Genomic DNA, 27,273 nt, shown 5'->3' with positions numbered 1-27,273 from the left:
GTAAATCAGGCTGGTGCGTTCATTGGCTAATGTGGCAGGGTCAAAGGACGCGGGTAAGGGTGCGTTGCACGGCAGAGGCAGCTAAGCAGCAAGGTCAGACCTCGCGTCCCACCAGGCACTGGGGCAGAGGGGCTGCCCTCTGGTGCAGAGCTGCCGACCGAAGACCGGAAGTACTGGCCCTTCCCAGAGTGCCTCGGGAGAATTCTAGCCGGCTCGGTTGTGAACCCTTCCTCGCACCGCGTTACCCAGAATTCCCCGTTACCTATTGACGCAACAGCTGCCTTAAACCCACCCCTTTTGTTACCCGTCATGCTTTGGGCCCGCCCCTCACTGCGGCTTCTATATTTGGCCCATTCATTCGCGTCCCGTTACCCAGCGTGCCTCCGTCCCATTCATTTCAGCTTCGTGGCTCCTACCGCCTTCGGCCCATTCCTGCCTGCTCACATCCATCATTCTTCTGGCCCTTCTTTAATATCCCATCATGTTTTGGGTCCATTAATTCCTGTCCATTATCCCTAGTGTCCGCGGCCCTTATTTCCCTGCATTATTACTCATCATGCTGCCTTTGGCTCATTCATTCAGATCCATTTACCCATCATGCCCTGGGCTCCATTTATGACATTAACAATTTTTGCCTTTGGCCTATTCTTGTCATTTATCCCTCTTAGTATGATTGCTATTTCTATCTTTGTTCCGTTTATTTTTCTCCATTACCCATTTGACCACTGATGCCCTGATTCCTTTTTATTCGCCATCGTTTTCCTCCATGATCCTCTCCCATTGCCCTCCATTTCGCCTTAGGGTTTTACAGTTTTGTTCATTACCCTCTCACATAATTATTTTCTTCATATCTTTGTTCCTTTTGTTCCTGACTGTAACCCATCTGGACCTCCAGCCAGCTGATTCTCCTTTTTCCTCAAGTCCTAAATCCCCTATTCATTACCCATCGTGTCCCACCGCAACCTCTTTCACATTCCACAGAAAACGCAAGACCTGGTCAAAGTACAAATCCATATTTTTAGGAAATACTTTCCTAACAATGATCAGGTCCCCTATCCTTAGCCGAAATGACCCATTTTCCCCCCAGGGGGATGTCTGGGTCCCCATCCCACTGGGAAGAGGTGAGAAGGCTCAGTAGTCTTAAAGTAACAGCAAATTCTTCTCCCAAGGCTGGGGGGCTGTCAAAGCACACTCTGCCCAGGGCTTACCCCGTCTTACCCTGGGCTGGAGCTCCATGCCCTGTTGACAGGAATTGGGGTGATGGGGTTCAGGGAAGGGTCTGGACCCTGAGACTCCTGCCTGCAGGAGGGAGGAGATGGGGAAGCTCTGCCTTGGGCTGGGTGAACCCTCTCCTCCTGCCTTCCAGGAACAGACGGGTGGGGAGAGGCAAGTGAGGCTCTGCTGCCTGAGTGCTCAGGCTGAGCAGCAGGGCGCCCCCTAGCGGCCACCCTGGCAGAGCTATTGGGACTTTGCTGACTGAGGACAAATCCCAGGTCTGGCGTGTTCTTTGAGATTGTGGGGGAGTCTGGAGATGTCGGTGGGTAGATGAGAAGTACAGTCTAAGGCCACAGTTGTCGAGAGGAATCCCTGTGCCAGAGGTTGTGCAGAAACATACTCCCCTATCTCCTGTTCATGAGATAAGGTTGCCAAGTTTCTGTTGTCATGGTGGGTTTTCTCCGGGTCAGATACCATGGGTTAATGATCGCAGTGGAGCCACCAAGGTAGAAGTCACAGATGAGATGCAAGTGTTGACTGACAGTGGCCTGGCCAGAAGTCAGGGGCACTCGATCCCTGGCAGAAAGATGAGGGATCAGAAGGTGAGAGGCAAGAGACTCGGGCCATGGCAGCTCACACGTACATGGCCCGGGACATGACAAAGCCTTTGCCCTGGTAGGAATCAGAGGGGCTGGCGTAGGACAGGGCGTCGTAGATGGGGTTGATCTTGTCCAGGTAGTCCTCTTCCTCCTCTTCTTCCTCCTCCTCTAGGTCCAGAGAAACCCCTTCCACAGCTGACGGCCCTGGTGGCACCAGGATGGGGGACGCCAGGCTCGTGGCCCCCAGGAGCAGAGGTCCTGATCGTTCTTCCAAGGTAGGCAGCTCATGGTATCGAGGCACTTCCTGGTGGTGGGGAGGAAATGGGCACCGAAGGTCACCTCCTGAGCCTAACACAGAATCCCACTTCTGCCACTTGGTCCCCAAATCCTGACCATCCTCTCTTCATGCCAGCCAACCAGACCTGATCTCACTCGTTTGTCACCCCTTGTGCCCAGGGCAATAGTGCAAGAGGACGATCATACAGCTCACCCCCAACCCAAAGCTCAGAGCATGGACCTCACCCTGGGCTCTCCTTTGACCCTTGATCCCTGACCCCATGTTTTTTCAGATGAAACGTGAATCTTGACCTCAATGACTTACCCTTAAATGCTAAATAGTTTCTTAGAGCTTGGCTTGTCTCAGCCATCTATTTGGACCCCTGACCTTCAGAAGATCACTGAGGAGAGTGACCATTCCCGCCTGGCCCCAGCTCCCAGTGCAGTGTCTCAACCAATCCTCACTGACTATGTAAGCTTTGAACTCTTACCTCGTGCCCTAGGGACGTTTTTACTACTGGCCTCCTCCAGTGAGTCCTGAACTCACCTCTAAGCTCTGACCAGAGACACATCCCTAACCTTGAGTGGTGACCTTTAGTCTTCGACCTCTTATGCCAGAGCTTGACACCTGACCCTGAAAACCCAGACCCCAAACCCACCCTTGTCTTCCTTCACACCTCCTACCTGATCAGCACATGGGATGCCGGCATCAAAGTAAGGGGTCTTGAGTGGGCTGTGCTCCGAGGCCCCTAGGGTGAAGAGCTGGGAGGGCTGTGGCAGGAGGGAGAGGGGCAGGTCAGCATCCCCCCAGCACCAGCCTCTCCCCACCAGCCCCTCCCTGCCCTGGCATCAGTGGGAAAAGGTGGATGTGGAGGCAGGGACAGCCTGGGCCCCAGGGGATGTGCTCACCATCTCCGGCTCCTCCAGCTTCGCCTTGGGGGTCGGTGGCTTGTATGAGGGAGGTCCCTCCAGGCTGGGGGGTAGGAGATGGGACAGGTGAAGGCAAAGGCCCGAGAAGCCCTCTGACCACTCAGGGTCACCCCGCAGGCTGCTCCCTCTGCCCGGAATACCCTTTCTGACCTCCCCCCACCCCCGCCCCACCATACACACATCTGGCCAGCTCCTACTCGTCCTATGAATTCCTTTTCTTCCAGGAAGCCTCCCTGATTCTCCAGACAGATCAGAAGCTCCTTGGTACATGGACAAATAAATCTACCTTGGGAGCACTTGCTGGGTTTAAATGTTATTTATGATAGTGTTCAATTACTGCACCCTGCCTTGAGCTCAGTGAGGGGAGGAATAAGGTCTGTGCCATTAGCCCTTTGTCCCTAGGCCTCACTATGAGGAATTCGGGAAATATTTGTTAAAAGAACGAACAGATAAACGAATACAAGGCTTTCCTGTCCCCTAAACTAGGTTAAATTCCTCTGCACATAATAATGAATGCTCCTTATTATACCTTTAACCCCCAGCTCAGATGCCCTCTCCTCCAGGAAGCCCTCCTTGGACCCCCCCCAGGCTGGGTAAGGCGCCCCCTCTCTGGGCTCCCACAGCCCCCTCAACTGCCCTATCCTATCCCTGCCCTTGCTGGGCCATCCCTGTCTGGGGACAGTTCCGTCTCCTCCCCTGGACTATGAGCCCCAGGAAGGCTGGGATCCTGGCACTGGTCAGGGCATAGAGGAGATCAGTAGCAAGTTGTTGGCTTGAATTGACATGCATCATCATGAGTTAGGAAGCTTGTTCTCAATACAGAGGCCCAGCCTTTCTTGCAAAGGTTCTGATACAGAAGGTGTGGGGTGAGGCCCAGGAAGGTGCATCTTTTTTTTTTTTAGGAGGTACCTCATACATGGGAAGCAGGCGCTCAACCACTTGAGCTACATCTGCTCCCTGGAAGGTGCATTTTTATCAAGCATTCATATGCCCTGCCCCTCCCCAGATACACAGGTTGGTGGTGTCTGAGAAAAAAAATGGCCACAAAAATACTTATTTGCTGGATGACCTTGAGCAAGTGGTTTGGCCTCTCTCATCCCGTTTCCTCTTTGACTGCCTCCCCCTGAGAATTTGTTTCCATGATACATTTACTTTCGAGGATACTTTTTAAATGTTTGTGTCATCATGGCATTCCCCCCGCTGGGGCCTGGCCCAGAGTGGGGACTTTCTGAATCTTTACACTTATTTGATCAGTGAATGAATGTGAGGCTTTCGTGAGGTGAGGTCACGCGTGTAAAATGCCCCTGTACACAGAGCTCATTTCCCTCGGTCTCCAGTTCCCCTCTTTCTGGTAAGACTGTAGAGTTTAGCTGGGTACATGGCTGTCCAGGAAAAAAAAAACTACATTTCCCAGCCTCCCTTGCGGCTGGGGCGGTCACATGACTAAGTTCTGGCCAATGGGAAGTGAGAGGAAGTGGTGGGTGTAACTGCGCAGCTGTTCCCCTTCCAGCAGCTGAAGGGGGATGGTTGGACGCTAGGGTGGTCTTGTCTGGTTGCCATGCAAGTAGATCTTGGTGGGAATGGCTTCTCCTCGAGTGGGGAGCAATCTTGGAACTGGATAAAGGCCCCACGGTAGGAAAGGTGAAGCAACAAGTCGTTCGGAGTCCAGGTTCGGACAACGTCGCAGAGCTGAGCTGCCATACCAGCTTTCCAGGCGACAGCAGCGGCTTCCCTGCCGCCCCGCGCCCTTCAGTCACTGCTCCCCACGGTGGCTCCCATTTCCCTCACCCTCACTCTCCACCAGCTGCTCCCGTCGCCTTCCCAGGGCCCATCACTCACTCGTCCTCCTCTGGCCCCTGCAGCCTCTGCTCCTTCCGCTGCTGCCGGCAGATGAGGATGCCCGTGGCGGCCACGGCAGTAGCAATGATGGCGGCGATGATGCCCCCGATGATGCCGCCGGTGGCCCCTGCGCCCGCCGTGTTGGGGGTGTCTGCAAGGAGAGGGAGAGCGTGAGGGGGCCTCCAGGGGGAGGCCGCATTCCGCAAGCCCCCACCCACCTGCCTACCCAGGGTAGGGGACATTCCCTCACCCATCTCTTCCCCGAGCCCTTGCTGGGTGCTGGCGAACAAGGCATGACGAGTGCCCACCCTCCTGGGACTCGTGCTCTAGTGGGGCAGGGAGGACACAGTAACCAAACAAATATAATGCACTCGTAGGCTGGTCGAGGGTAAAGACACAATTGGGCAGTGGTATGGAAGTGATGGGAATGGGGGCTTGAGCCATTTAAATAGGGGAGCCAGGGCTGAGGGTGTCATTTGAGCAAAATGAAGGAGATGTGGGGGACCAGGCAGAGGGAACAGCCAGTGCAAAGGCCCTGAGGAGGAGAAACGTGGGGATTTAAAGGAAGAGCAAAGAGACTGTGACAAGAGCTGAGTGTTGAGGTAGAGAGTGGGGACAGGAGGGCAGGCAGGTGACAGTGGGTGGGAGGAGGGTTTCAAAGGCAGAGAATGGGGAACTCTGGGATTGGGCTCAAAACCCCCTCTTTCACTACAAGGAGTGGAGTCATCCTCAACGGAGACCCAAGGCATAAAAGAAAAAGGGTTGGGGGTTCTTGGCCCCCTGGACCTCACCTCTGCTAAAGAAGTAGTTACTGGAGCAGCTACCTGTGTTAATGTCCACATGAGACTGGGAGAGCTGTGTGCCCACCTTCTCCCATCTGCCCGCATCCCCAGCCTAGCGTCTGGTGTTTTCTAGCAGCGGGAGGAGCCAGCACAGGTGTTCGGGAACCCAGCCTGCGGGGGGACCAGCTCCCCACTGGTGCCGGGGAGAACCGGGGACAAAATCCCCTGTTCCTGCCCTCCTGGTGCTGACCTCCCATTGCCAAGTATGTGTGCTTGTGTAGCACAGTCAATAAACAACCAGAAGGAAAAAGCACGTGTGGAAAAAGCCCCCGCGGAAAAAGCCCCCGCAGGTTTCGCTCTCACATCCACCCCTTTATACAGATGAGGGGGCTACAGCTCCCTAGGGGAGGGCCAGCTGCCCACGGGGCTGTCCTGATTTCCAGACTTCCCTTTCCGCAGCTCTGAAGGGGCTCAAGACTATGGGGAGAGTTCCAGAATAATCACAGCTCAGGCCACACACTGCCATCCTAAAACTGCTATTCCTGTCAACTCCGTGTCCCAGGAAGGCAGGGCCGGGCCACTCTGGGTCACCGCTGTGTCCCCCGCATTACATGGCCCCCTCCCCCCGAAAGTGCAAGTGAATATTAGTGGCATAAACAAGCGTACAGGCCCGTCCTGGTTGCTCAGCCCTGCCACAGGCATTTCCGGCCTCACAATCCCCCCATCTGACAGAGCGGGGAGCAGGGTGCCATGCCCATTCCACATTCCAGCGAGTGGCAGAACCGGAATTTGAACCCTACTCCCTCCCACAGGCTGGGAGCCCGAGGAGCCTCTTGGTCAGCAGCCAGGCCAGGTCTGGGAGATTTTCTGGTTGGGGGAACAGGATGTGGTATTCCCTCAGCACCACCGGATATTCCCTCCGGGCTCAGCCCTGGGGCAAAGGAAGGCAAGGAGGTGGAGACAGGCCCCGGCTCTCAGAGCTGACACATGAGGGGGTCCCCCCGTTCATCTCGGACCCCTGATCCCAGCTACCACCCCGTTACCTTGGGGCCCCGGGAAGCGGGCGCCAGGCCTCCCCTCCCAAGATCCAACCTTAAGGTGTTCAGGCCCCCGGAGAATCCGATCACACCCCTCCCCCGTCATTCCCTCAGGACCCGGAGACCAGGCCTCCAGCCCTCTAACCTGCCTGCCAGCTCCAGCCCCGCCGGGGACCCAGGAGTCCCAGAGCGCCAGCCTGAACCCAGAACCGGCGACCTGAGTCCCAGGCCCACTCGCCTCAGGGGTCTAGGGCATCCAAAGGATCCTTCAGGGAACCCACTCCCCAGGGCCCGGTGGCACCCCACCACCCCACATTATTCCCGGGCCCCAGTAAGCCCTGGGTCCCAGCCGTCCCTGTCCCACCCCCTCCTTCCTCAGGACCCAAGAGGGGGTCCGATGTATTACAACCCGCCCCGCCCCCACAGTTCTCTCCTCAGCGGAGCTGCAGGTGTCCAGGATGTGATGTCCTCTCCCCGCCAAATTCCAGGAAAGAGGCACTTTCAACTTGTGTCGCACAGACAAGTCCCAACAGTCCGGTGTCCTTTGCTGGGTGGTGGGTGTGGGGACTAGGACCCCCGAGCTCCGTCTCTCTGCCTGCCTCCAAGTCCCGCTCGAATGGAGAAAGGGGACCACCGCGGGGACTCCACGTCCCCCTCGAGGGCGGGGCGGAGGCAAACCCTGCCTCCCTCAGCCGCCGCCTCCTGTGCAGAAGCCAGGCCCCCCTATTCCCAAACACCTGAGTTTTGGGGTCGTAGGATCCTCGCCTTCTCCTCCTCAGGACGCTTCCTTCTCCTCTTCCTCAACAGGATGAAGGCCCAGGACCCCGCAGTCAGAAGCACCAGCAGTTGTCCCCCCCACGGCCCCCCGTACCACTGGACCCACGTCTCGGGGTGAGGCCCAGGGGGTGTCTGAGGAGAGAGAGAAGGAGGGGCGAGAGAGAGAGAAAGGGAGACACGAGGTCAAGAGGACACATTTGGGGGTGAGGGGAGACAAAGGATATAGGGGGACAGTGGCCAGAATGAGGAGGTGACCCCGACTGGGCAGAAGAATGGAGGAGGTGGAGGAGGGAAGGCTACAGCTGGCCCAGATGTGCTTCCTCACGCCTGCACGGTGTTTTTCAAAAGCTGAGACATGAAGTCAGAGGATATGTTGGGGGGGTTGTCTAAGCGGGTACAGGATTTCTCCTTTTGGGGTAATGAAAACGTTCTGCAATGGCCTGAGCTGCTGACAGCATAACTCTGTGAAGGAGCTGAGATCCTCAGAGTGCACACTTTGAACAGACTGTAAAAGGCATGAGACTGTGCAACACAGCGGACCCGGTGGTGAATGATGGCCTGCAGTTAACAGGACAAATACGAGAACATTCTCTCGTGAACTGTAATAAATATACATTACTAATATGTTGTGTTAATAATAGGATGGTTTGTGGGAAAAATACACCACATGTAAGCTACAGACTACATAGGTTGGTGCAAAAGGAATTGCGGTTTTGGACCGTGAATTTTAAATCATCATAACTAGGCTCAAAGACATCTTTATTCACTAAACAGGAACCATTACAATCAACACATTTTTGCCAAAAGAGAAATAAGTTTGTTGATTCCTATAACATAAAAATTCGTGCTTTGGGATTGGACGAACTCTTGGAAAGCATTTTCTGCATCCTGTAGGTTGTGGAAGCGTTTTCCCTGCAAAAAGTTGTCAAGATGCTTGAAGAAGTGGTAGTTGCTTGGCAAGAGGTCAGGTGAATGTGGTGGATGAGGCAAAACTTTGTAGCCCAATTCGTTCAACTTTGGAAGCGTTGGTTGTGTGACGTGCGGTCGGGCGTTGTCGTGGAGAAGAATTGGGCCCTTTCTGTTGACCGATGCCGGCTGCATGCGTTGCAATTTTCGGTGCATCACATTAATTTCCTGAGCACACTTCTCAGATGTAATGGTTTCTCCAGGATTCAGAAAGTTGTAGTGGATTAGACCGGCAGCAGACCACCAAACTGACCATGACCTTTTTTTGGTGCAAGTTTGGCTTTGGGAAGTGTTTTGGAGCTTCTCGGTCCAACCACTGAGTTGGTTGCCAGTTGTCATATAAAATCCACTTTTCGTCGTGTGTCACAATCTGATCGAGAAACAGTTCATGGTTGTTGCGCAGAATAAGAGACGACGACATTTCAAAACAACAATCTTTTTGATTTTCGGTCAGCTTATGAGGCACCCACTTATCGAGCATTTTCACCTTTCCAATTTGCTTCAAGTGCAAAACAACTAGAATGGTCGACATTGCGTTCTTCGGTAACTTCTTGTGTAGTTTTAAGAGGATCAGCTTTGATGCTTGCTCTCGGTTGGTCGTTGTCAACTTCTGACAGCCGGCCACTATACTCCTCATCTTCAAGGCTCTCGTCGCCTTTGTAAAACGTCTTGAACCACCACTGCACTGTACATTCATCAGCAGTTCCTGGGCCAAATGCGTTGTCGATGTTGTGAGTGGTCTCTGCTGCCTTATGACCCATTGTGAACTCAAATAAGAAAATCGCTCAAATTTGCTTTTTGTCTAACATCATTCCATAGTCTAAAATAAATATAAAATAAATAGCAAGTAATAAGTTATTAGCAAAAAAACATGCAATGAGAAATGCACGTTAAAATGATTACAGCAAATTTCAACAATGCAAAATCGCAATTACTTTTGCACCAACCTAATAAGAGGATAGTTTGTGGGAAAAATACACCAAATGTAAGCTATAGACTATAGATAGCAGTAATATTATGATGATGCTCCTTCACTGATTGTGACAAATGTGTCCCCAAAATGTAAGGTGTTGGTGGTGAGGCGAGGTATGGGAATTCTGTGTGGTATGCATGATTGTTCTGTTAACTCACAACTTTTCAAAAAACAAACAAGCAGAGCAAAACAAAAAAACAGTAGGGGAAGTATCAAATTCATTGTCATTGTAGTTATTATCTTGCTTAAAAAAAAAGAAGTAAAAACCCCAGAAAGGACTAGCCAATGTATGGTTTCACATATATTAATTCGAATATGCAAATTCAGAGCCAGAAATTAGATTACAAGTGACCGGGGCTAGGGTGGGGGTGGGGAATGGGAATCCAGCAAGGGCTGGATTTGAGCTCAGCACAGGATGGGAGGAGGAGTCAGTGGGAGGGCGGAGAAGATGAGGGGAGCACTAAGGAGGGAAGTGAGGAGGGACAGATAGAGATGCCAAGGAGCCATACTATCCACCCCGTCACTAGCAGGACCTGACTGGGCAAGATGTGGGGTTCAGATGTCACAGACACAGGACAGGCTTCTGAGGGGATCTGCTGCAGGGCTGTGTTTTTTTTAGGAGGCACCGGGGATCCAACCCAGGACTTTGTACATGAAAAGCAGGTGCTCAACCACTGAGCTATAACCGGTCCCTGGGTGTTTCTTTTGGAGTGGTGCTTTCAAACTGCGGGTCACGTCATTAAAAGAATAAATAAAAATAGAAAAAAAAGAGTTTGTTGACGGTGAGAGGTAAGTCATATTTCATGAATCTCTGAGTGTGTGTGAGGGGTGGAATCAACACGTCTCTAACCGTACACCGTGCCCAGGCGTAGAAGGATTTCTTGCTGAGTCTCGGTCATAAAACGCTTGGAAACCACTGCTTCGGGGAGTACCGGAGCGCCCGTCTGACCTTCTGGATGTGGGACTCTGAAGGGCGCAGCTAAGCATCTGGAAAGTTCTCCCTGACGCACTCTCCAGTGCGGGCTGTGGCATGTCCCTGTTTTGTTGCTGTCTTTGGGACAGTGCACTTGAGCACGTGAGCGGGAGTGGGTGTGGGTTTGCCTGGGACTTCTCTCTGGGCGGGGGCACCTTCTAGGTGGGGGACCTTGTGCCCGTGTTTCTGTGGCTTTGCGATGAGGTTCCGACCCTGGGTGGTCTGTGGCCATTTTAATTTTTTTAAAGATTTATTTCTTTATTTCTCCACCCCTTCCCCCATTGTCTGCTCTCTGTGTCCATTCGCTGTGTGTTCTTCTGTGTCTGCTCTTTAGGCAGCACTGGGAAGTGATCCTGGGACCTTCCAGAGTGGGAGAAAGGTGCTCAGTCTCTTGTGCCACCTCAGCTCCCTGGTCTGCTGCGTCTCTTATTGTCTCTTCCCTGTGTCACTTTTTGTTGCGTCATCTTGCTGCGCCAGCTCCCTGCACGGGCCAGCTTGCCTTCACCAGGTGGCCCTGGGAATCGATCCCTGGGCCTCCCATATGGTAGATGGGAGGCCAATTGCTTGAGCCACATTCGCTTCCCTCTGTGGCCATTTTTGAGGGGGACGGGGAAGGCGGGGTATCCTCCCACAGCGTTCTGCGGGGTGTGACCATGTGTCCGTGGCGCACACCATAGAAGGGCGGGACGTTGAAGCCTGTACGTTCCGAGGCTGGAGGCGTTTTTGGCAGTGGACGTCCCCGGGGTTTCTCCTGATGGTGGTGCCCGTGTCGGGTGGGGTGGGCGTCGTGGCCGTGGCCTCCTCTGATCGGCCTGGCGCGTGATTGTGCGCTGTGCGGGCTCCACCGGAGCAGCGAGCGAGTTCCCAGGGGTTCTGGCTGGCCAGGTGGGGCTGACCCTCCCCGGGTGCTGCTTCATGGGCTGGGCCTGTGTCTCTGTCATCATCTGCTCCCACCGGTGGGGAGAAACCTCACGTCGCTGCAGGCTGATGTTCCGCCGAGTGAGACTCTCCATAACGGGGCTTCTCGTGGCTTCTGGGGCGGACGTCTTGAAAATGTCTTTCAGTTTCTCCTGGAGTTTCTGAATTCCTGCCTGGGGGACTGCTGCCCTCCGAGACTGAGTTTCCAGCCAGAGTGTCGCGTGCGAGCATCTCGCCCGGGTATGTGTGCTGACACGCAGAAGAGAGGCCCGGCTTGCGGGGGGTGCTGCTTTCTCCCGGGCTAGATTGGGTCGTCATTTCTGAGTTAGGTCCGCAGTGCCTGGAGCGTCGGGGTGCCTGAAAAGGGGTGGGCTCTGCATGTGCGTGTGTGAGGTCGCGTCCCAGTAAGGAGGTCTGTTTCCATGTCTCTAGGCATGTGTGTCTGCCTGCGTGACAGGGACAGCCGATCTGCCTGCTTGGCTTCTGGCCTCTGGCCGCGGGGGCTCTGTCCCACCTGGCGGGGTGGCCGTGCTTGCCCCCCCTGGCGTATTTACCAGCAGGGCTCTTGCCAGGTGTGCCTAGCCTAGTCAATGTGCACTGGCTGGTGCCACTGCTCTCGGGGCGGGGGGATGTCTTGGGGACAAGGGGTTTGGGTGTGCGGGATGTTTCTGGTGAGTTTGTTTTGATGCCACGGCGTCGCTGCCACGGGAGGAGGTCCTGCAGGCTGGGGGTTCTGGCCCGGAGCCCGTTCCCAGGGGGGCTGTGTGGAGCCATCCCGGCCCCTCCAGGCGTGTGGGCCTCCAGGGTGGCGCGAGCCCCGCTCCACCCGCCCGTCCCCGGGCCTGGAGATCCTTTGTTCTTCTGAGCGGGGGGCAGGAAGCGCTTCTGCCTGGCCGCCCGACCTGCTGCGTCTGCGTGCATGATTCTGTGGGCGCGCCCTGCACAAGCTGGAGCCCTGTGGTGGCTTCTTGGGGTCCCTTCCTGGAGACCCTTCCCAAGGCCTCTCCTTTCTCAGAAGCCCCCACAACAGGCCCCAACCTCCTGACTCCTCTCACAGCGCCATCCCTGTCACCCCCAACCCAGCCCCGAGCCTGGGGGCAGAGCCAAACCACCCTCAGCTCCCAACAGCGAGACGGGTCTGAATCCCACCCTCTGCCCCAGTCGGCGGCACAGCCTCCCCCCGTGCAGCCCCCAAACCCAGAAGGCAGGAACAACCAGGGAGTGGACCAGTGTCGACACAGACGCCCCCCAAAACCGCTCACCTCGCACGAGGACGACCTGCTCGGCGCGGCCCGTGCCCACCGCGTTGGTGACTGTACAGATGAAGGTGGTGTTGACCAGGCTGTCCACAGAGCGGATGACCAGCTGGGGCCCGTGCGCCACCGCGGAGGCTGGGAAGACGCCCGAAGTCCTGCAGGGGTGCGGGGTGAGGGTGAGGGCCAGCGCCTGGCGCCCCGACACCGGCCCCCGGGGACCAAGCTCCAGGGCCAGCCCCCTCCCTCCCTGAGGATCAGGGCTTCCCTGTGGACTGTGGGCACCCTGCGGCCTTCTCTCAGGACCCAGGGGTCCAGGCCCAGCCCCCCCTCCCCCAGACCCAGGGGTCCAGGCCCAGCCCCCTCCTCCCTCAGACCAGGGGTCCAGGTCTAGCCCCCTCCTCCCTTAGACCAGGGGTCCAGGCCCCAGCCCCCTCCCCCTCAGACCAGGAGTCCAGGCCCCCAACGCCTCCTCCCTCAGACCAGGAGTCCAGGCCCAGCCCCCCTCTCCCCCAGACCCAGCCCCCCTCCCCCAGACCCAGGCGTCCAGGCCCAGCCCCCCCTCCCCCAGACCCAGGGGTCCAGGCCCAGCCCCCTCCTCCCTCAGACCAGGAGTCCAGGCCCAGCCCCCTCCTCCCTCAGACCCAGGGGTCCAGGCCCCAGCTCCCTCTTCCCTCGGACCCAGGAGTCCAGGACCAGCCCCCTCCTCCCTCAGACCCAGGGGTCCAGGCCCAGCCCCCTCCTCCCTCAGACTCACGTGCTCCAGTCGTAGCCTGTGGGCTCTGGGTTGCTGCGGACGTCACAGCTCAGGGTGACCTCCGTGCGGCCGAGGTACCAGTTGTCATCATAGCCAGTGATGGAGACCTCAGGGGGGTCTGGAGGAGATGGGGGAAGAGGCTCAGAGCTGGAGAGAATTCCAGAGGGTAGGGATAGGCATGTGGATAAACATGAATCCTGAGGGAATGGGGCGGCTGGCAGGAGGGAGAGCAGCGGATGCTGTTGGGACAATGCCAGACAGCATGTGCTGAGGCCAGTGTAGACACTGCGTAGGGAAGCCAATGTGGATGATGTGGGGAGTTATTGCAGCCCCCTCATGCAGGCCGCGTGAGGGGGCTGCCATAGATGGTTGTGCGTGTGCTACTTTGGCACACTCACAGTAGGTGACTTGGGGAGGGCGGGCATCTTAGCACGTAGTATCTGGGGAACCAGTGTAGACACCACTTGGGAGCTCGAGCACACGTTGGTGCATATAGTGGGCATTGCCCAAGGGAGCAAATAATACTGGCAGACGGGGTCGGTGTGCAGGCAATGTTGGCCCAGGGTAGCTGGGAGAGACGGTGAGGGAGCCGTGCCACCTGGGGTCCCCAGGAGCCAGAAGAGATGACGGAGGGGACAAAACCCAGCTAGCCCTGATGGGTCGTGCTTGCCCACTTCCTTGGTGTAAATACTCCCCCAAGCTGACTGCGAGCCGCCAATATTACTTCACCGAATGCAGAATTGGGAATTGCAAGCCCACTCTGGGATACCACTTGGGGCAGCATAGAGAGAGCCCAGGGCACCCAGCAGTGTAGACCACGTGAAGGCAGGGGCAGGATCAACCAAGGGCCGGCGGTCCGATGCGGTGATGGGGGTAGGTGTAGATGCCCAGAGTAGACAATGTTCATGTGTGTGTGAGGGGGGCAGTATAGACAGCTGCCGAGGGCCAGTGTAGACCACAGGAGAGATGCAGCCCCCGAGATCCAACGGAGACAACATTCAGGGGCAGTGTAGACTGTGCCCAGCGGGGCCAGTGTTGACGTAAGCGGGCATGGATGACATGGTGGCACTCACAGCGCACGGTGAGGGTCAAGGGCAGCAGGACGGGCTCCTCGAAGCTCTCGTGCTCCACTTTGCAGGTGACCTTCTCACCGTCTACTCGGCCCAAGGGCACCAGGGCGAAGCGGCTGGTGACGGTGACCGTGCCAGGCAGGGGCCCCGGCACCTGGCTCTCGGTGGCCTCCCCGTCCAGGCGTGAGAACCAGGAGATGCGGGCGGGCGGGCGGCCCCCCGTGGAGACGCAGCGGGCCACGGGCACGGGCTCCAGGCTCAGTGCCACCTCCTGGGCTTCGGCGTGGTTCTGGGGCTGGGCTGGGGGGACAACCAGAGCACGAGGGGCACCCCTGAGCGGCCGCCCCCGGACAGACACCTCCGCGGCAGGGCGGCAGGGCGCCCTTCACCACCCCACTGCGGGCGTGTGGCTTCGGGCAAATCATTTTGCACCTCTGCCTCAGTTTCCACTTTTGTGAAATGGAGATAATATGTGTAGCCACCCCATGGGGCTGCCGTGGGTAAATGAATGACTGCGCAGAGCACTCGGGACAGCGCCTGGCACACGGTATGTGCGGCTCTGCACTAGGCATGTGCGGCTCAAGCGCTAGCCACAACACTGAATGACGGTGCCGGGGCTAGGCTGGGAGTTAGAGAGGAGAGCCAAGGCTGACCCACGCTCAAAAGCCTAGCTGGAACAGGGACGTTTACGTGGTATTTATGTTACCACAGTCAAAGGCTATTAAAAAAAAAAAAAGCCTAGCTGCAAAGAACCCCTGCTTCCCTGCTCCTTTTCCTGCCATTGCCATTGGATTTGGCTGCCAGGAGTGGAATTAAGACAAAAGCCATTTCCCAAGCTGCCCCTTTCACCCCATCCTCCAGGAAGACATGGAAAAATGTTAGGGGAAAAAAAACCTCCCAGAGGAACAAGAGCCCCAGTTCACACTCACTGCCGAGAGCCCTGCGCAGGCTCGTCATCTCCAGGTGTCTTCAGGATCCCCCACCAGAGCCCCCACCCGAGCCCCCACCCGGCTAGCTCCTGAGGCTCTCGCCCATGGGGCCGCCCTCCCCTCCTGCACATCCCCCCCCGCCCTGCTTTCTCCCTGAAGGGCCGCAGAACCTCCAGCACCCCATGTCCTCCCTGGGTGCCCCTCCCACCTGTCCTTCCCGACAGCCTCAGGGACGTGACCCCCCATGCTCCCAACCTGCTCCCTCTATCCGGAATGCTGTGCTTCCCTCCCCTGCCCCCTCCACTCTGTCCCCTCTCCCAGCAGTGGCTTCTCCATCACCTGCTCCCTCTGCAAAAGCCCCTTCCCCAGCACCTGGCCCTGCCTGGTGCTTGGCGGGTGGCGCTTAAGCCTCTCTGGAGCAGAACAAATGCTCAAATGCTTGCACAGGAAGACGTCCGGCGGGGGGGAGCCGGGGGGGAAAGCCGGGCTTTGAGTTATGGGAAACAGTTGTGGTTTCAGGGTTCCTTGGAAAGAGAAGTGTTTCCTCGGGGACGGGGCAGGGGGACTTCTCAAACTCTTTGGGGCTGGGAGGTGAGGGGCCTGAGAGTGTCCAGAGTGACGTGGCTTCTGGGAGCTGCTGGGGGAGGTGGGATCCCCGGGGAATTCCAGGAGGGACCTCCTTCATGAGATTTAGGCGGGAAGGGCATCCCTCGCAAAAGCACCTTTTCTAAGTAGTCCCCGTTTTGCCAGGTGGCTGGGGCCGGAGAGCTGGGAGTCGGCCGTCCCTCTCCCGCCAATCCAGCTGCCCCCTCCATCCGTGGGCGAGCCCGGGGCCCCATCTCCTAAAGCCGCCTTCGTCCCACCGCTTCTCTCTGCCTTGACCGCCTCCCCAGCCTGCGCCCTCCCTCCCTGGTCGCCCTGCGTCCTTCTACCTTTGTCCACCCCCCCAAAGCAGCGTCTTTCTATACTTCCAACAGTGACCAGGTCACTCCGGTGGTCTGGCACCCTTGGGGGTTCCCAGTGGTACTGGGACCAAGTCCCACCTCCTCAGCCGGGCCCCCGAGGCTCACACCATCTGGGTGAGGTCTTGCCTCGACGAGGGGCCACTCGACCCCTTGCCTGGCACCACCAGCACCCCCAGCCCCTTTCAGAGCCTGAAACACGCCACGCTGGCTCCCACCTCTCAGCGAAAATGTCCTTTTGTAGACACCCCCCTGCTATTCCACTGAGCTGCGCCATCAGGTCCCTTATTTTAAGTGCCTCTTCCAGCACCCCGCTGTTCCCTTTGCTAATTTGACTCTTCTCCGGCTTTCCCTCTAAATTAGTTCCAGTATCTGACCTCTTCTAGCCACCCCTACTGCTTCCACCTTGGACCCCTGCAGCTGCCTCCGCTGTGGCCTCGCGGCTCCCACCCCAGCGCCCCCTGAGCCACGCAGCCGAATCACATCCGCCCTCGGCTCAGAACCTCGGGACAAAAGCCAAGGTCCGTCCGCACGGGGTCCAAGGGGCCATGTGCGCTGTCTCCCCATTTTCCCCTTGACCTTGTCTCTCCGTTCACACTGGCTTCCTGGGTGGTCCTGATATTCAAGGTGAGTCCTGCCTCAGGACCTTTGCGCTTACCGGCCCCTCTGCCTGGAGCTCTTCCCCTCGCTCCCGAGATAGGCTCCCTCACAAGCTTCTGCCCTCGTCCAAAAATCACCTCCTGAGAGGGGCCTTCCCGGACCTCCTCTGCTAAATTGCAACCTGACCCCGCCAGCTTCCCTTTTCCTAACACCTGACTCGTTCTTCTCTTTTTTTTTTTTTAACTCTCTTGCACCCCCATACTAGAGTGTAGAGTTCCACCAGGACAGGGAATTTTGTCTGTCTACTCCCTGCTTTACCTCCAGAGCCCAGAACAGTGTGTGTGGCATACAGTAGGTGCTCACTGAATGCTTTTTGAATGAATGCCTGGTTGCCTCCCATACCCCAGCACACAGGACAGCGTCTGGTACACAGCGGGTGCCGACGGGCCAGAGGCCGCATCCCAGCCAAAGCGGAGGCTCTCCCACGTTGCACCCCGTCCCTCGTGGCCCCCGCGGCCCCCTCTGCTCACCTATGGCTCGGAGCCACGTCACGCCCCGGCCGGTGCCCCGGGGGAAGGTGGCGAACTCGCAGGTGTAGTTGCCCTCGTCCTCCACGGCGAGCCTCTTGAGGGCCAGCGTGGCGTCCCGCAGGTCCGTCGTGGCGCCCTCCCCGGTGGCGACGAAGGACAGCCGCTCCTGGCCAGGCTCTGAGCTGGGGAAGCTGGGGCCGAAGGAGGGGTGGAAGACGGCCACGTTCGGGTTGCCCTTGGCCGCGTCCAGGCGCAGCCACGTCACCTGGGAGACGTGCACTTCGGGGGCCAGGGGCAGCAGGTGGCAGGGCAGCTCCACGGTCTCCCCCAGGCGGCCCCGCACCTCGGGCGGCACGCGGACCCGCACATGCTGGGCTCCTGGAGGGAGAGGGCCAGAGGTCAGGCGGGAGGAGGGCCCCAACGCCCCCGGGGCCAGGCAGGGGGTCCTCGGAGGGCCCCACAGGTACAGGTGGAGAAACGCAGGGACACAGCGCCAGGCGTGAGCCTTCCTGGGGCCCCGAGGCCAAAAAAGTCATATGGGGGAAAGGGTGCAGCCGCCGTGGAGGGGTTTGGAGGCTCCTCGGAGAGTTAAACACAGAACCACCGGAGGACGCGGCAATTTCACTCCTGGGTGTACACCCAACGGGACGGAAGGCAGGGACTCAGACGGATGGGGGTGCATCGATAACCCACAATATTATTCATAACAGCCAAGAGGTGGGAACACCCCAAGTGCCCCTCAACAGATAAGGGAGCAACAAAATGTGGTCTATAAACCCCATGGAGGGAAGTGGTTTTGGCTCAACAGATAGAGCATCTGCCTACCATATGGGAGGTCCAGGGTTCAAACCCAGGGCCTCTTGGCCCATGTGGAGCTAGCCCATGCGCAGTGCTGATGCACGCAAGGAGTGCCCTGCCACGCAGGGGTGCCCCCGCACAGGGGAGCCCCACACACAAGGAGTGCGCCCCCCGCAAGGAGAGCCGCCCCACATGAAAAAAAGCACAGGAATGGCGCCGCACACACGGAGAGCTGACGCAGCAAGACGACACAACAAAAAGAGACACAGATTCCCAGTGCTGCTGACAAGAATGCAAGCAGAAACAGACGAATGGACGCAGAGAACAGACAAGTGGGGGGGGGGGGAAGGGGGAGAGAAATAAAATAAAACCTTTAAAAAAATAATAAAATAAAATAAACCCCATGGAGTATTGTTCGGCCATAAAAAGAACGATGTTCTGAACGGACGAAGCCTGAAGACAGCATCTTGGGTGAAAGAGTCAGACGCAAAGGGGCAAATATCATCTGACTTGACATATGAAGTATCTAGAATAGGCAAGGTCAGAGACAGGAAGTAGATTCAGTGTGTCAGGGTTGGGGAAAGGGGAAATAGGTTACTATTGCTTAAGGGGTGCGGGTTTGTTTGGGGTGATGGGAAAGTTTCAGGAATAGACGATGGTGACGATAGCACAACACAGTGTATGTAAGAATATATATATACATACACACCCACAATCAAACCTAAAATAAAAAAAAGACATTTTGGGGAAAACTAAGGAAATCTGAGTCTGGTAAAATTATGGAATTATTGTTAACATTCTTAGGCATGATAATTGTGGTTACATAGAATTCTTTCCCATAGAAAATAGAGGGTTGAAATGTCATGGAGTTTGCAACTTACTCTTAAATGGCTCGGAAACAAACAAAAAGGTACACATAGGCAGGAAGAGATGGAGCAAATATGGTAAAATTTTACCCAATGTCAAGTCCAAGAGGATATGGGAGACTCCTTGGACCATTCTGGCAGCTTCCACTTGTATCTTTGAAATTTATCATTAAGAAAAATTTGGGCAGAAGGAGGAGGAACCCTCCTAAAATAAGTTAATGAAGAACTTTTTGATGCTGGAGGTTTTTGATGTTGGAGTTTGATACTGAAGTCTTAAGCTGGAGCCCCAGGAAGTAAGCACACAGAGGAAAGAGAAGCAAAGCCCGGGAAGAGAGGACCCCAGGAAGCCAGACCTCTGGCAGACGTCAGCAGCCATCTCGCTCCAACCCGTGGCAAGAGACTTTGGTGAGGGAAGTAACTTATGCTTTATGGCCTGGGTAACTACTGTAAGCTCCTACCCCAAGTAAATACCCTTTATAAAAGCCAAAAAAGAAAAAGAAAAAGAAAAAATAAGTTCATAAAAATAAATAAGCCAGGGGAAGCGGCAGTGGCTCAATCAGTTGGGCTCCCGTCTCCCGTATGGTAGGCCCTGGGTTCGCATCCCAGGGCCTCCTTGTGAAGGCAGGCTCGTCTGCGTGCTGCAGACAGCCACCAAGCCTGCAAACACCACGGAGTGCCGCCCGGCTCGCAAGTGCCACGTGCCACGGACAGCTGACCCAGCAAGGTGATGCAACAAAAAAGGGAGACAAGCAAAGAAAACACGGAAGAGCATGCAGGGAATGGGCACACAGAGAGCAGACAGCAAGCAAGCTGCAAGGGAGAGGGGAAATAAAATAAATAAATAGACACAGAGGAATGCACAGTGAATGGACACAGAGAACAGACAGCACAAAGAGCCACAAAGCGGGGGGATTAGAAAAAAAAAAAGCCAGGAGCAGATGGGGCTCAAGCAGTTGAGTGCCTGCCTCCCACATGGGAGGTCCCAGGTTTGATTCCTGGTGCCTCCTAAAAGAAAAAACACACAACAAGCAAAAAACAAGGTGCAAACAGATGAGGGAGCCATCTTGGGGCAGGGGGGGAGGGATATGATAAATAAATAAGCTAATCACCAAATAAATTTGAAAAAAAATCTAAAATGTGAGGCTCATCATCTTTTTTTGTCTTTATTTTTTTAATATTACATTCAAAAAATATGAGGTCCCCATATAAACCCCCCACTCCCCTCACCCCACTCCTCCCCCCCTAACAACAACCTCCTCCATCATCATGAGACATTCATTGCACTTGGTGAATACATCTCCGGGCATTGCTGCACCTCATGGTCAATGGTCCACACCATAGCCCACACTCTCCCACAGTCACCCAGTGGGCCATGGGAGGACATACAATGTCCGGTAACTGTCCCTGCAGCACCACCCAGGACAACTCCAAGTCCTGAAAATGCCCCACATCACATCTCTTCCACTCCCTACCCCCAGCAGCCACCATGGCCACTTTCTCCACATCAATGCCACATTTTCTTCAATTACTAATCACAATAGTTCATGAATTGAATATCAGAAGTCCACTCTAATCCATACTCTATTCCTCCATCCTGTGGACCTTAGAATGGTTGTGCCCACTCCATATCTCTGCTCATCTTTTGCTCCATAGTAACATACGTTCTCTCATCTTTCTGTGAGAAGTAGTACTCTTTTTTAAAAAATCACATGTGTGCGCACATATTGATAACATCTTTTTGTTTCAGCAGCTTTATTGAGATATAACTCTCATACCACACAATTAGCCCATCTAAAGTATACAATGCAGTGGCTTTTAGTATTTTCACAGGGTTGTGCAACCATCACTACAATCAATTTTAGGACATTTTCAACACCCCAAAAGACACCCTGTACCCATTAGCAGTCAGCCCCCTTTCGCCCACCCCCCAGCCCTTGGCAAACACAAATCTCTTTCTGTCTCTACGGTTCTGCCCTTTCTGGACATTTCCTATCAATGAAATCACACACTACGTGGCCTTTTGTGACTGGCTTCTTTCATTTATCATCATGTTTTCGAGGTTCATCCATATTGTGGTGTGCAACAGAACTACCTTCCTTTTTCTAGACTATTATTCCATCACCAGCTAGACCACATCTGATTTATTTATTCATCAGTGGTCGGGTATTTGGTTTTTTTCCATTTCTGACTATGATGAATAATGCTGCTATGAGCATTCGTGTACAGGTTTTTGGTGTGAAACATACGTTTTCATTTCCTAGCCTATCTTGTTTTCCCACGTTTAATAAAAATAATGAGCAGTGTTTCTCTGCCATTCCAGGCAGTAAAGCATGGTGCCTGAGGGCACAGGCTGCCTAGATTCAAATTCCCCACTTAGTGGCTGTGTGGCCTTGGGCAAAGCACTGAACCTCTCTTTGCCTCAGTTCCCTCCCCTGTAAAAAAAAATAGAATTTCTTAGGTTGTTATAAGGTTTAAAAATATTTGTAGAGCACTTAGCCCAGGGCCACAGGAAATACCTGCTCAGTGCTTGCTAAACCAACACAGTGAGGGAGGTATAGTTACAAGAGGCCCTTGCTTGACCTTCAGTCCGGAGGCAAGGCTGGGGGGACAGGCCCTCTCTGGCTGAGATGGGGTGGTGGTGTGTGGTCCCACACTGGAATCCAGGGAGCGTTAACAGACGACCCTAATGAGGGGTCCCCGGGCAGAGGGAGGGCCATGGGTGCAGGCCTAAATGTGCCACATACGTGATCTCATGGAATTCCCATAAATGTCCCGCAACTCGAACCCAAGGGCGCTGCCCTGGGAAACGGGTTAGGGCTGCAGTGCAGAGTATAAAGAGGGAGGACGCTCGGAGCACGCGCCCGCCCAGCTCTGCCCCTTTCGAGCTGGCTCACCGTGTTTCCACGTGCCAATTCCATGAGACCATTTTCTCTTGGCGGCTCCTAGCAGGGTCTGGCACCCATGAGTCCAGCACAGGTGAACATATGCTTTGGCCCACAGGGTGTTGCTTCTAATGTGAATTAGCAGCCAACACAGAAGGGTCTGGAGAAGGCATGTAAAAATCCAGACAAGGGAAGCGGATTTGGCTCAACTGATAGAGCGTCCACCTACCACATGGGAGGTCCAGGGTTCAAACCCTGGGCCTCCTTTACCCATGTAATGAGCTGGCCCATACACAGTGCTGATGCACACAAGGAGTGCCCTGCCACAAAGGGGTGTCCCCCGCATAGCGGAGCCCCACGTGCAAGGAGTGCGCCCCTCAAGGAGAGCCATCCCACACGAAAAAAGCGCAGCCTGCCCAGGAGTGGAACCGCACACATGGAGAGCTGACGCAGCACGATGACGCAACAAAAAAAGAGACACAGAATCCCGGTGCTGTTGACAAGAATACAAGCAGACACAGTAGAAACACAGCGAATGGACACAGAGAGCAGACAACAGGGGGGGAAGGGGAGAGAAATAAATAAAAAATAACAAAATAAAATAAAATAATAAAAAAAATAAAAATCCAGACAAGGGGAGCAGGTGTAGCTCAGTGGTTGAGCGCCTGCTTCCCACATACGAGGTCCTGGGTTCAATCCCTGGTACCTTCTAAAAAAAAATCCAGACAAAAGTCAGGACATGGGGCTCCAGGGACAATGGGGTGCTGGGGCTGGATCCCTCCCTTGCCATAGGGCACTGCTCTCCGGCTCACCCAGGCTCCCTTGAGTGCCAGGACCCCCTCACCCACCCGCCCCCACAGGCTCTGCCTCTTTCTACCTGAGTGAGAAGGGAAGGACACTCAATCGGAGGCAGGAAAAGCCTTCCAGTAAGAGCTGCAGAGAGCAAGGTAGGGTGGGACCAAGGCCAAGGCCTTAGGTTTTCTCCTCAGGCCAGCGGGAGCCATTGAGGGTTCTGGAATTGGAGAGTGACTTAAGCCAAGGAGGCCTGAGGAGAAGGTGGTGATCAGGATATAACCGGATTATCAGGCTTCAGAACAGCTTAGAAACTGAAGGGATTTGGTGGTGGGGGAGAGGCGGGGGCCAGAGAAGAGGGTCCCTGGGAGAACCTGCTCGCCCCCCATGCCTTCGCCTCCTGCTGCCCAATTATGGTCATGCAACAAAGACTCAACGAACAGGTTCTGGGCACTAGAGGGTCAGCTCCCTGAGGGCAGGGACTCGCCCATGCCTTCCCTGTCGTATTGCTGGCACCTACAGCAGCGCCGGGCGCATAGTACGTGCTCAGTAAACCCTGTTGAATGATCAAGACCTTTGCTGATCAGTGGAGGAGACAAATATTGCACACATTTTTATCCCCGAGAATGCCAGGAAGGCTGGGGTGGGAAGGGGGCTGGAGCGAGGGCTTGGGGGTGGGGGCAGAAGGGCTGGGAAGAGGGCCGAGGCATAGGGGAAGGCTCTCCTTTCCGGGACCCCCAGCCCTCTCTGCCGGACATGTCTTTCAGGGCCTCAGATCTCCTGTCCCACAGCAAGAAGCCCACAGCTCCCTTCAGCCCCATCCAGGCTGGTGCCTGAGCACCGGCGGCTGTGGACGATAACGCCCCCAAGTAGCAACTCCTCAGGCTGTCCTTTCACCCCACAGGCTCTGACCCCAGAGGGTCACATGCCTCTCCACTCCCGGGCCGGCTGCCCCGTCGCCTTAGCCCGGGCCTCATTTTCTCCACCTAGCACTTCTTGCCATTTTATACCCTAGACGGACCACGTTCCCCTCTGCAACGGCAATGCCATGATGGCAGGGATTTTTGTCTCGCTTTGCTCACACAGCTGTATCCCCGGCATCTACGACAGGAGCTTGCACACAGTAGGTGCTCCATAAATATCTGCTGAATGAATGAGTGAAGTAGGTTCCAAAGCCCCACTACAGCAAGAGCCCCATTCTAAGTTTCAGATTCGGAAGGACTGAAGGGGACAACAGTCCCAGGTGGGGACAAGTCCATTTCTAAGGCATTTCTTCCACCCAGTAAGAAGCTCAGGACAGAAATCCCAGAACCAGTCTCCACTCGGCTCTTCATCTCTCGGCCCACATGGAACCCATCAGGCAATCCTGTCGGCCCCATCTTCAAGATATTCCTACAAACTGACCACGCCTGGTCCCTGCACCCAGCCTGGACTGTTACAGTGGGCCCCTGTACACAGCCAGAGGGAGGCTAGTAGAACCGACGTTGCATCGTCCCTCCTCTCTGCTCTCCTGTGGCTGCCACCTGACTCAAAAAAAAAAAAGCTCGGGCCGTTGCAGCAGCCCACAGGGCCACCTGCTATCTGCTCCCGTCCCTTCTCTGACCTTGTCTCCTACCCTCTCCCCCGGACTCACCCAGCTCCAGCCACCCTCGCCTCCTCGCTGCTCCTCAAACATGCCAGGCAGGTCCCACCCCAGGGCCTTTGCACGTGCTACTCCTGCGTCCTGGAACACTCTCCCCTCCCGGGTCCCCATGGCTTACTCCCACACTTGCTTCAGGTCTCTGCTCAGCGAGGTCTTCCCTGACCACCCTGCATCGAGTGTCCCCGCAGCGCTGCTTCTGGCTCCCTCCCAGCCCCCTCACTGTCCGATGTCACTGCCCACCACCTTTGCCTGAACATCAGCGGCAGGGCGTGGGGCTCTGTTCCTCTTGTTCCTGATCTTATCTCTAGCGCCTAGAACAGTGCCTGGAACACAGGAGGAGGTCCAGAATGTGCCGAACAAATACATGAGATGACGCTGGAGAATCAACAATGTACTAGGTCTCACAGGCTGAGGCTCACTGAAAGAGTTTGAGCTTTTTTTCCCCTAAAGGCAGGGCACTGGGGAGCCCTGGAGAGTTATTAGCAGGGGAGGGGCAAGCTTAGGCGTGTGCTTTAGAAAGATCCCTCAGAATGGCGGGAGGGCAAAGGAGAGGGGCAGGGGCCCAGGTGAACACCAAGGGGGGGCTGGGGAGGAGAGGAGGGGTTGAAAGCACATCCAGAAGGTGGAATGGGCAGATGTGGGGAGGGGACAGGGGTCTGGGCTGATGCCTGGATGCTCTGTCCCAGGGAAAGGGAGCCCAGGGGATGGCTGGCCTGGAGTCAGGACCCCAGCGTCCGGTGCTCGGCCGGGCAGGCGCCTGTGCTCTGACCTCGGCGGGGACGTGGCCAGCACGGTGGCGGTGGGGGAGTGTGGCAATGGGAACATGGCCTTCCTTGGCAAGCTGGCCTGGTGTCGGCTGGGTCCTCACCCAGGCTTCCTCTCCCTGTGGGCCAGGCTTGCAGGCTTCCTGCAGGGGGAGAAGGCAGCCGTCCAGGATGTGCTGTGAGCCCAGGACAGAGCTCCTGTGGCCTGAGGTCCAGGGATGGAGAGACCAAGGCAGAGAGGAGGGCATGGAAGCTGGAGGAGGAGGGCAGGGGGCCCGGACGTCTGGGTCTGAGCGAGGAGGGGCTGGGGGCCGGGACTCCTCAGGGCTTGGGTCACCCCCCCCAGACCTATAAAGCCCCGTGATGGGCCCCGCGAAGGCGCGGCGGGACTCAGGCAGGCCCGTGAAGGCCCGCGAGCTTCGCGCTCTGGCCTCAGCTGCTGCCTGGGCCACCTGCTTAATTAATCAATCGCGTTGATCACGGTGCCCACCCCTGCAGCAGAAATCCGAGAGCCCGTCTGGGAGTGAGTAGCGGCAGGGAAGCCAGGCGATAGGGCCGTCTGTCTGTCTGCGCCTGGATCACTGCGCCTGGCTTCCTGCCTTCCCCACCCCGTGCCTGAGGTCCCTCTGCAGTGAGAGCGGGGGCGCGCCCCCCGGCCCTTCTGAAGGGGCTCGAACCACACTGAAGGCCGCCCCGTGGGGCCTGATACCTGGGGGTGAACCGCTGCAAGTGCTCTTTGTAGACCGCACCGTTCCCCCATCTCCTGCCTCATGTCCCTGCCGCTTCAGAGCCCCTGGCCTCCCGGTCCTGCAGGTCCCACTTCTGGACAGTTTTCTAACCCTCTGGGCGGCATCTCTCGGTGTCTGCTGTCTGGGTCTCCCAAGAGCTCGTGTCTCTCTCCACACCTGCGTCTTAGGGTCGGGAGCCTGCCCTTGTGTCTCTACTCCTAGGGTCTCAGGGTCCCTGTCGCTCTTCTCGGCGTCTCCCAGGGCTCCTGGGCTGTGCTCTCCGGGCCTCTCATTCCAGCTTTCCGGAGCTGGAAGCCACACCCCAAATCACCCACTCGCAGGGCAGAGTCCAGGGGCTTCCAGGACTCTCAGAGGTGGGCAGGTGTCACCGCCACCAGCCCTACACCGTTCTCATTGGCTCAGGGAGACCCTGCTCCTTAGCCAGCCTCACTCTTTCCTCTTTCCAGGCCTGGGTCCCCCAGCCCCTGGCATCCAGCTCGCTGCGGGACTCCTGGGGTCTCCTGGCCTCCCCCCCACACCGGGGCCTCCAACCTCCGCCCCCGCAGGTCCTTCCGAGTCTCGGGTACACCTTCTACCTGGTCCCCTCTCGTCCTCCCCCATTTCTCAGCATTGCTGGGACCTTAAAAATGTAACAGCGTCCAGGCAGGGCGGGGGAGCTGGACCTGTCCTCTGTGCCGTCCTCCTGCCCGCCACTCCCTGCCGGCCCCACGCGCTCCCTCCCGCGGCTGGGGGCTCGGGCTGCCCGCCTCTCACCCAACCTCGGGGTCTCCCCTCAGCTGCCGAGCATGTCTTCACCCCGGTGTCTGCCCGCTCCCCGCCCCTCCTGCCTCTGGCTTTCTTCCCCAGCCGGTGTCTTTCACCGCCCCCATCTGTGTTCCCTTCCTGAGGTGTCTCCGCCTCCAGCCCCCTCTGTCTAGGGGAGTCTGTCCCCTGCTATCCGTGCCCCCCTTCTCCTCTGCCAGGCCTCTCCCCTCCCCCTCCAAGACGGGGCTTGCTGGGCTGTGGGAGTGGGAGGCGGGGGAGGGGGGGGGGAGGGGCATGGGAAGAAGGGAGGAGCAAAAGCTCCCGGGAGAGGTGGAGGGAGGTCAGAGGGCAAAGACCAGGCAGCAAAGGAGAGGGAGGGAGAGCAGCGGAGGGAGAATGGGGCTGTGGGGAAAGAGTGAAGGACGCAGGAAAGGAGCGGGGGTGCGGGCGCTGAGGAAGGCCAGCAGGGAGCACAGGCAGAAGGGTCACGGGCAGGAAAAGGGGCCAGCTTCCCTCTAAGGGACCTTTGGATCCTCCTGGCAGCTCTGCAGGGAGGGGACTGCAAAAGGGGAAATGGAAGCTCAAGCACCCACACTTTCCAGAGCCTCGAGGGGGTCAGAAGAGGCCACCTCTAAAACGGTAAGGTAGGG

General features: G+C 56.5%; 1 protein-coding gene and 1 long non-coding RNA gene across 3 annotated transcripts in view; one reads left to right on the top strand and one right to left on the bottom strand.

Annotated features, from left to right (window-relative positions):
- Positions 1-997: 997 nt before the first annotated feature.
- Positions 998-27,273, bottom strand: part of NECTIN2 (nectin cell adhesion molecule 2) — a 27,974-nt gene continuing 1,698 nt past the window's right edge. The window contains exons 2-9 of the mRNA XM_058280403.2: positions 17,387-17,764; positions 14,369-14,665; positions 13,296-13,413; positions 12,548-12,696; positions 4,860-5,010; positions 3,000-3,063; positions 2,775-2,861; positions 998-2,118 (exon numbers count right to left, since the gene is read on the bottom strand). Coding sequence (XP_058136386.1) covers positions 1,849-2,118; positions 2,775-2,861; positions 3,000-3,063; positions 4,860-5,010; positions 12,548-12,696; positions 13,296-13,413; positions 14,369-14,665; positions 17,387-17,764 — 1,514 coding nt within the window. The 3' untranslated portion in view covers positions 998-1,848. The remainder of the gene's footprint in view (positions 2,119-2,774; positions 2,862-2,999; positions 3,064-4,859; positions 5,011-12,547; positions 12,697-13,295; positions 13,414-14,368; positions 14,666-17,386; positions 17,765-27,273) is intronic.
- Positions 26,960-27,273, top strand: part of LOC131274368 (uncharacterized) — a 19,273-nt gene continuing 18,959 nt past the window's right edge. For both annotated transcript variants that reach the window (XR_009181618.2, XR_009181617.2), the window contains exon 1: positions 26,960-27,262. This is a non-coding gene — a long non-coding RNA (uncharacterized lncRNA). The remainder of the gene's footprint in view (positions 27,263-27,273) is intronic.

The sequence above is a fragment of the Dasypus novemcinctus genome, chromosome 18 (assembly GCF_030445035.2).
Source record: "Dasypus novemcinctus isolate mDasNov1 chromosome 18, mDasNov1.1.hap2, whole genome shotgun sequence".
Lineage (NCBI taxonomy): Eukaryota > Metazoa > Chordata > Mammalia > Cingulata > Dasypodidae > Dasypus > Dasypus novemcinctus.
The sequence above is the reverse complement of the archived record's forward strand: the minus strand, read 5'-3'. Positions and strand labels throughout refer to the sequence as shown.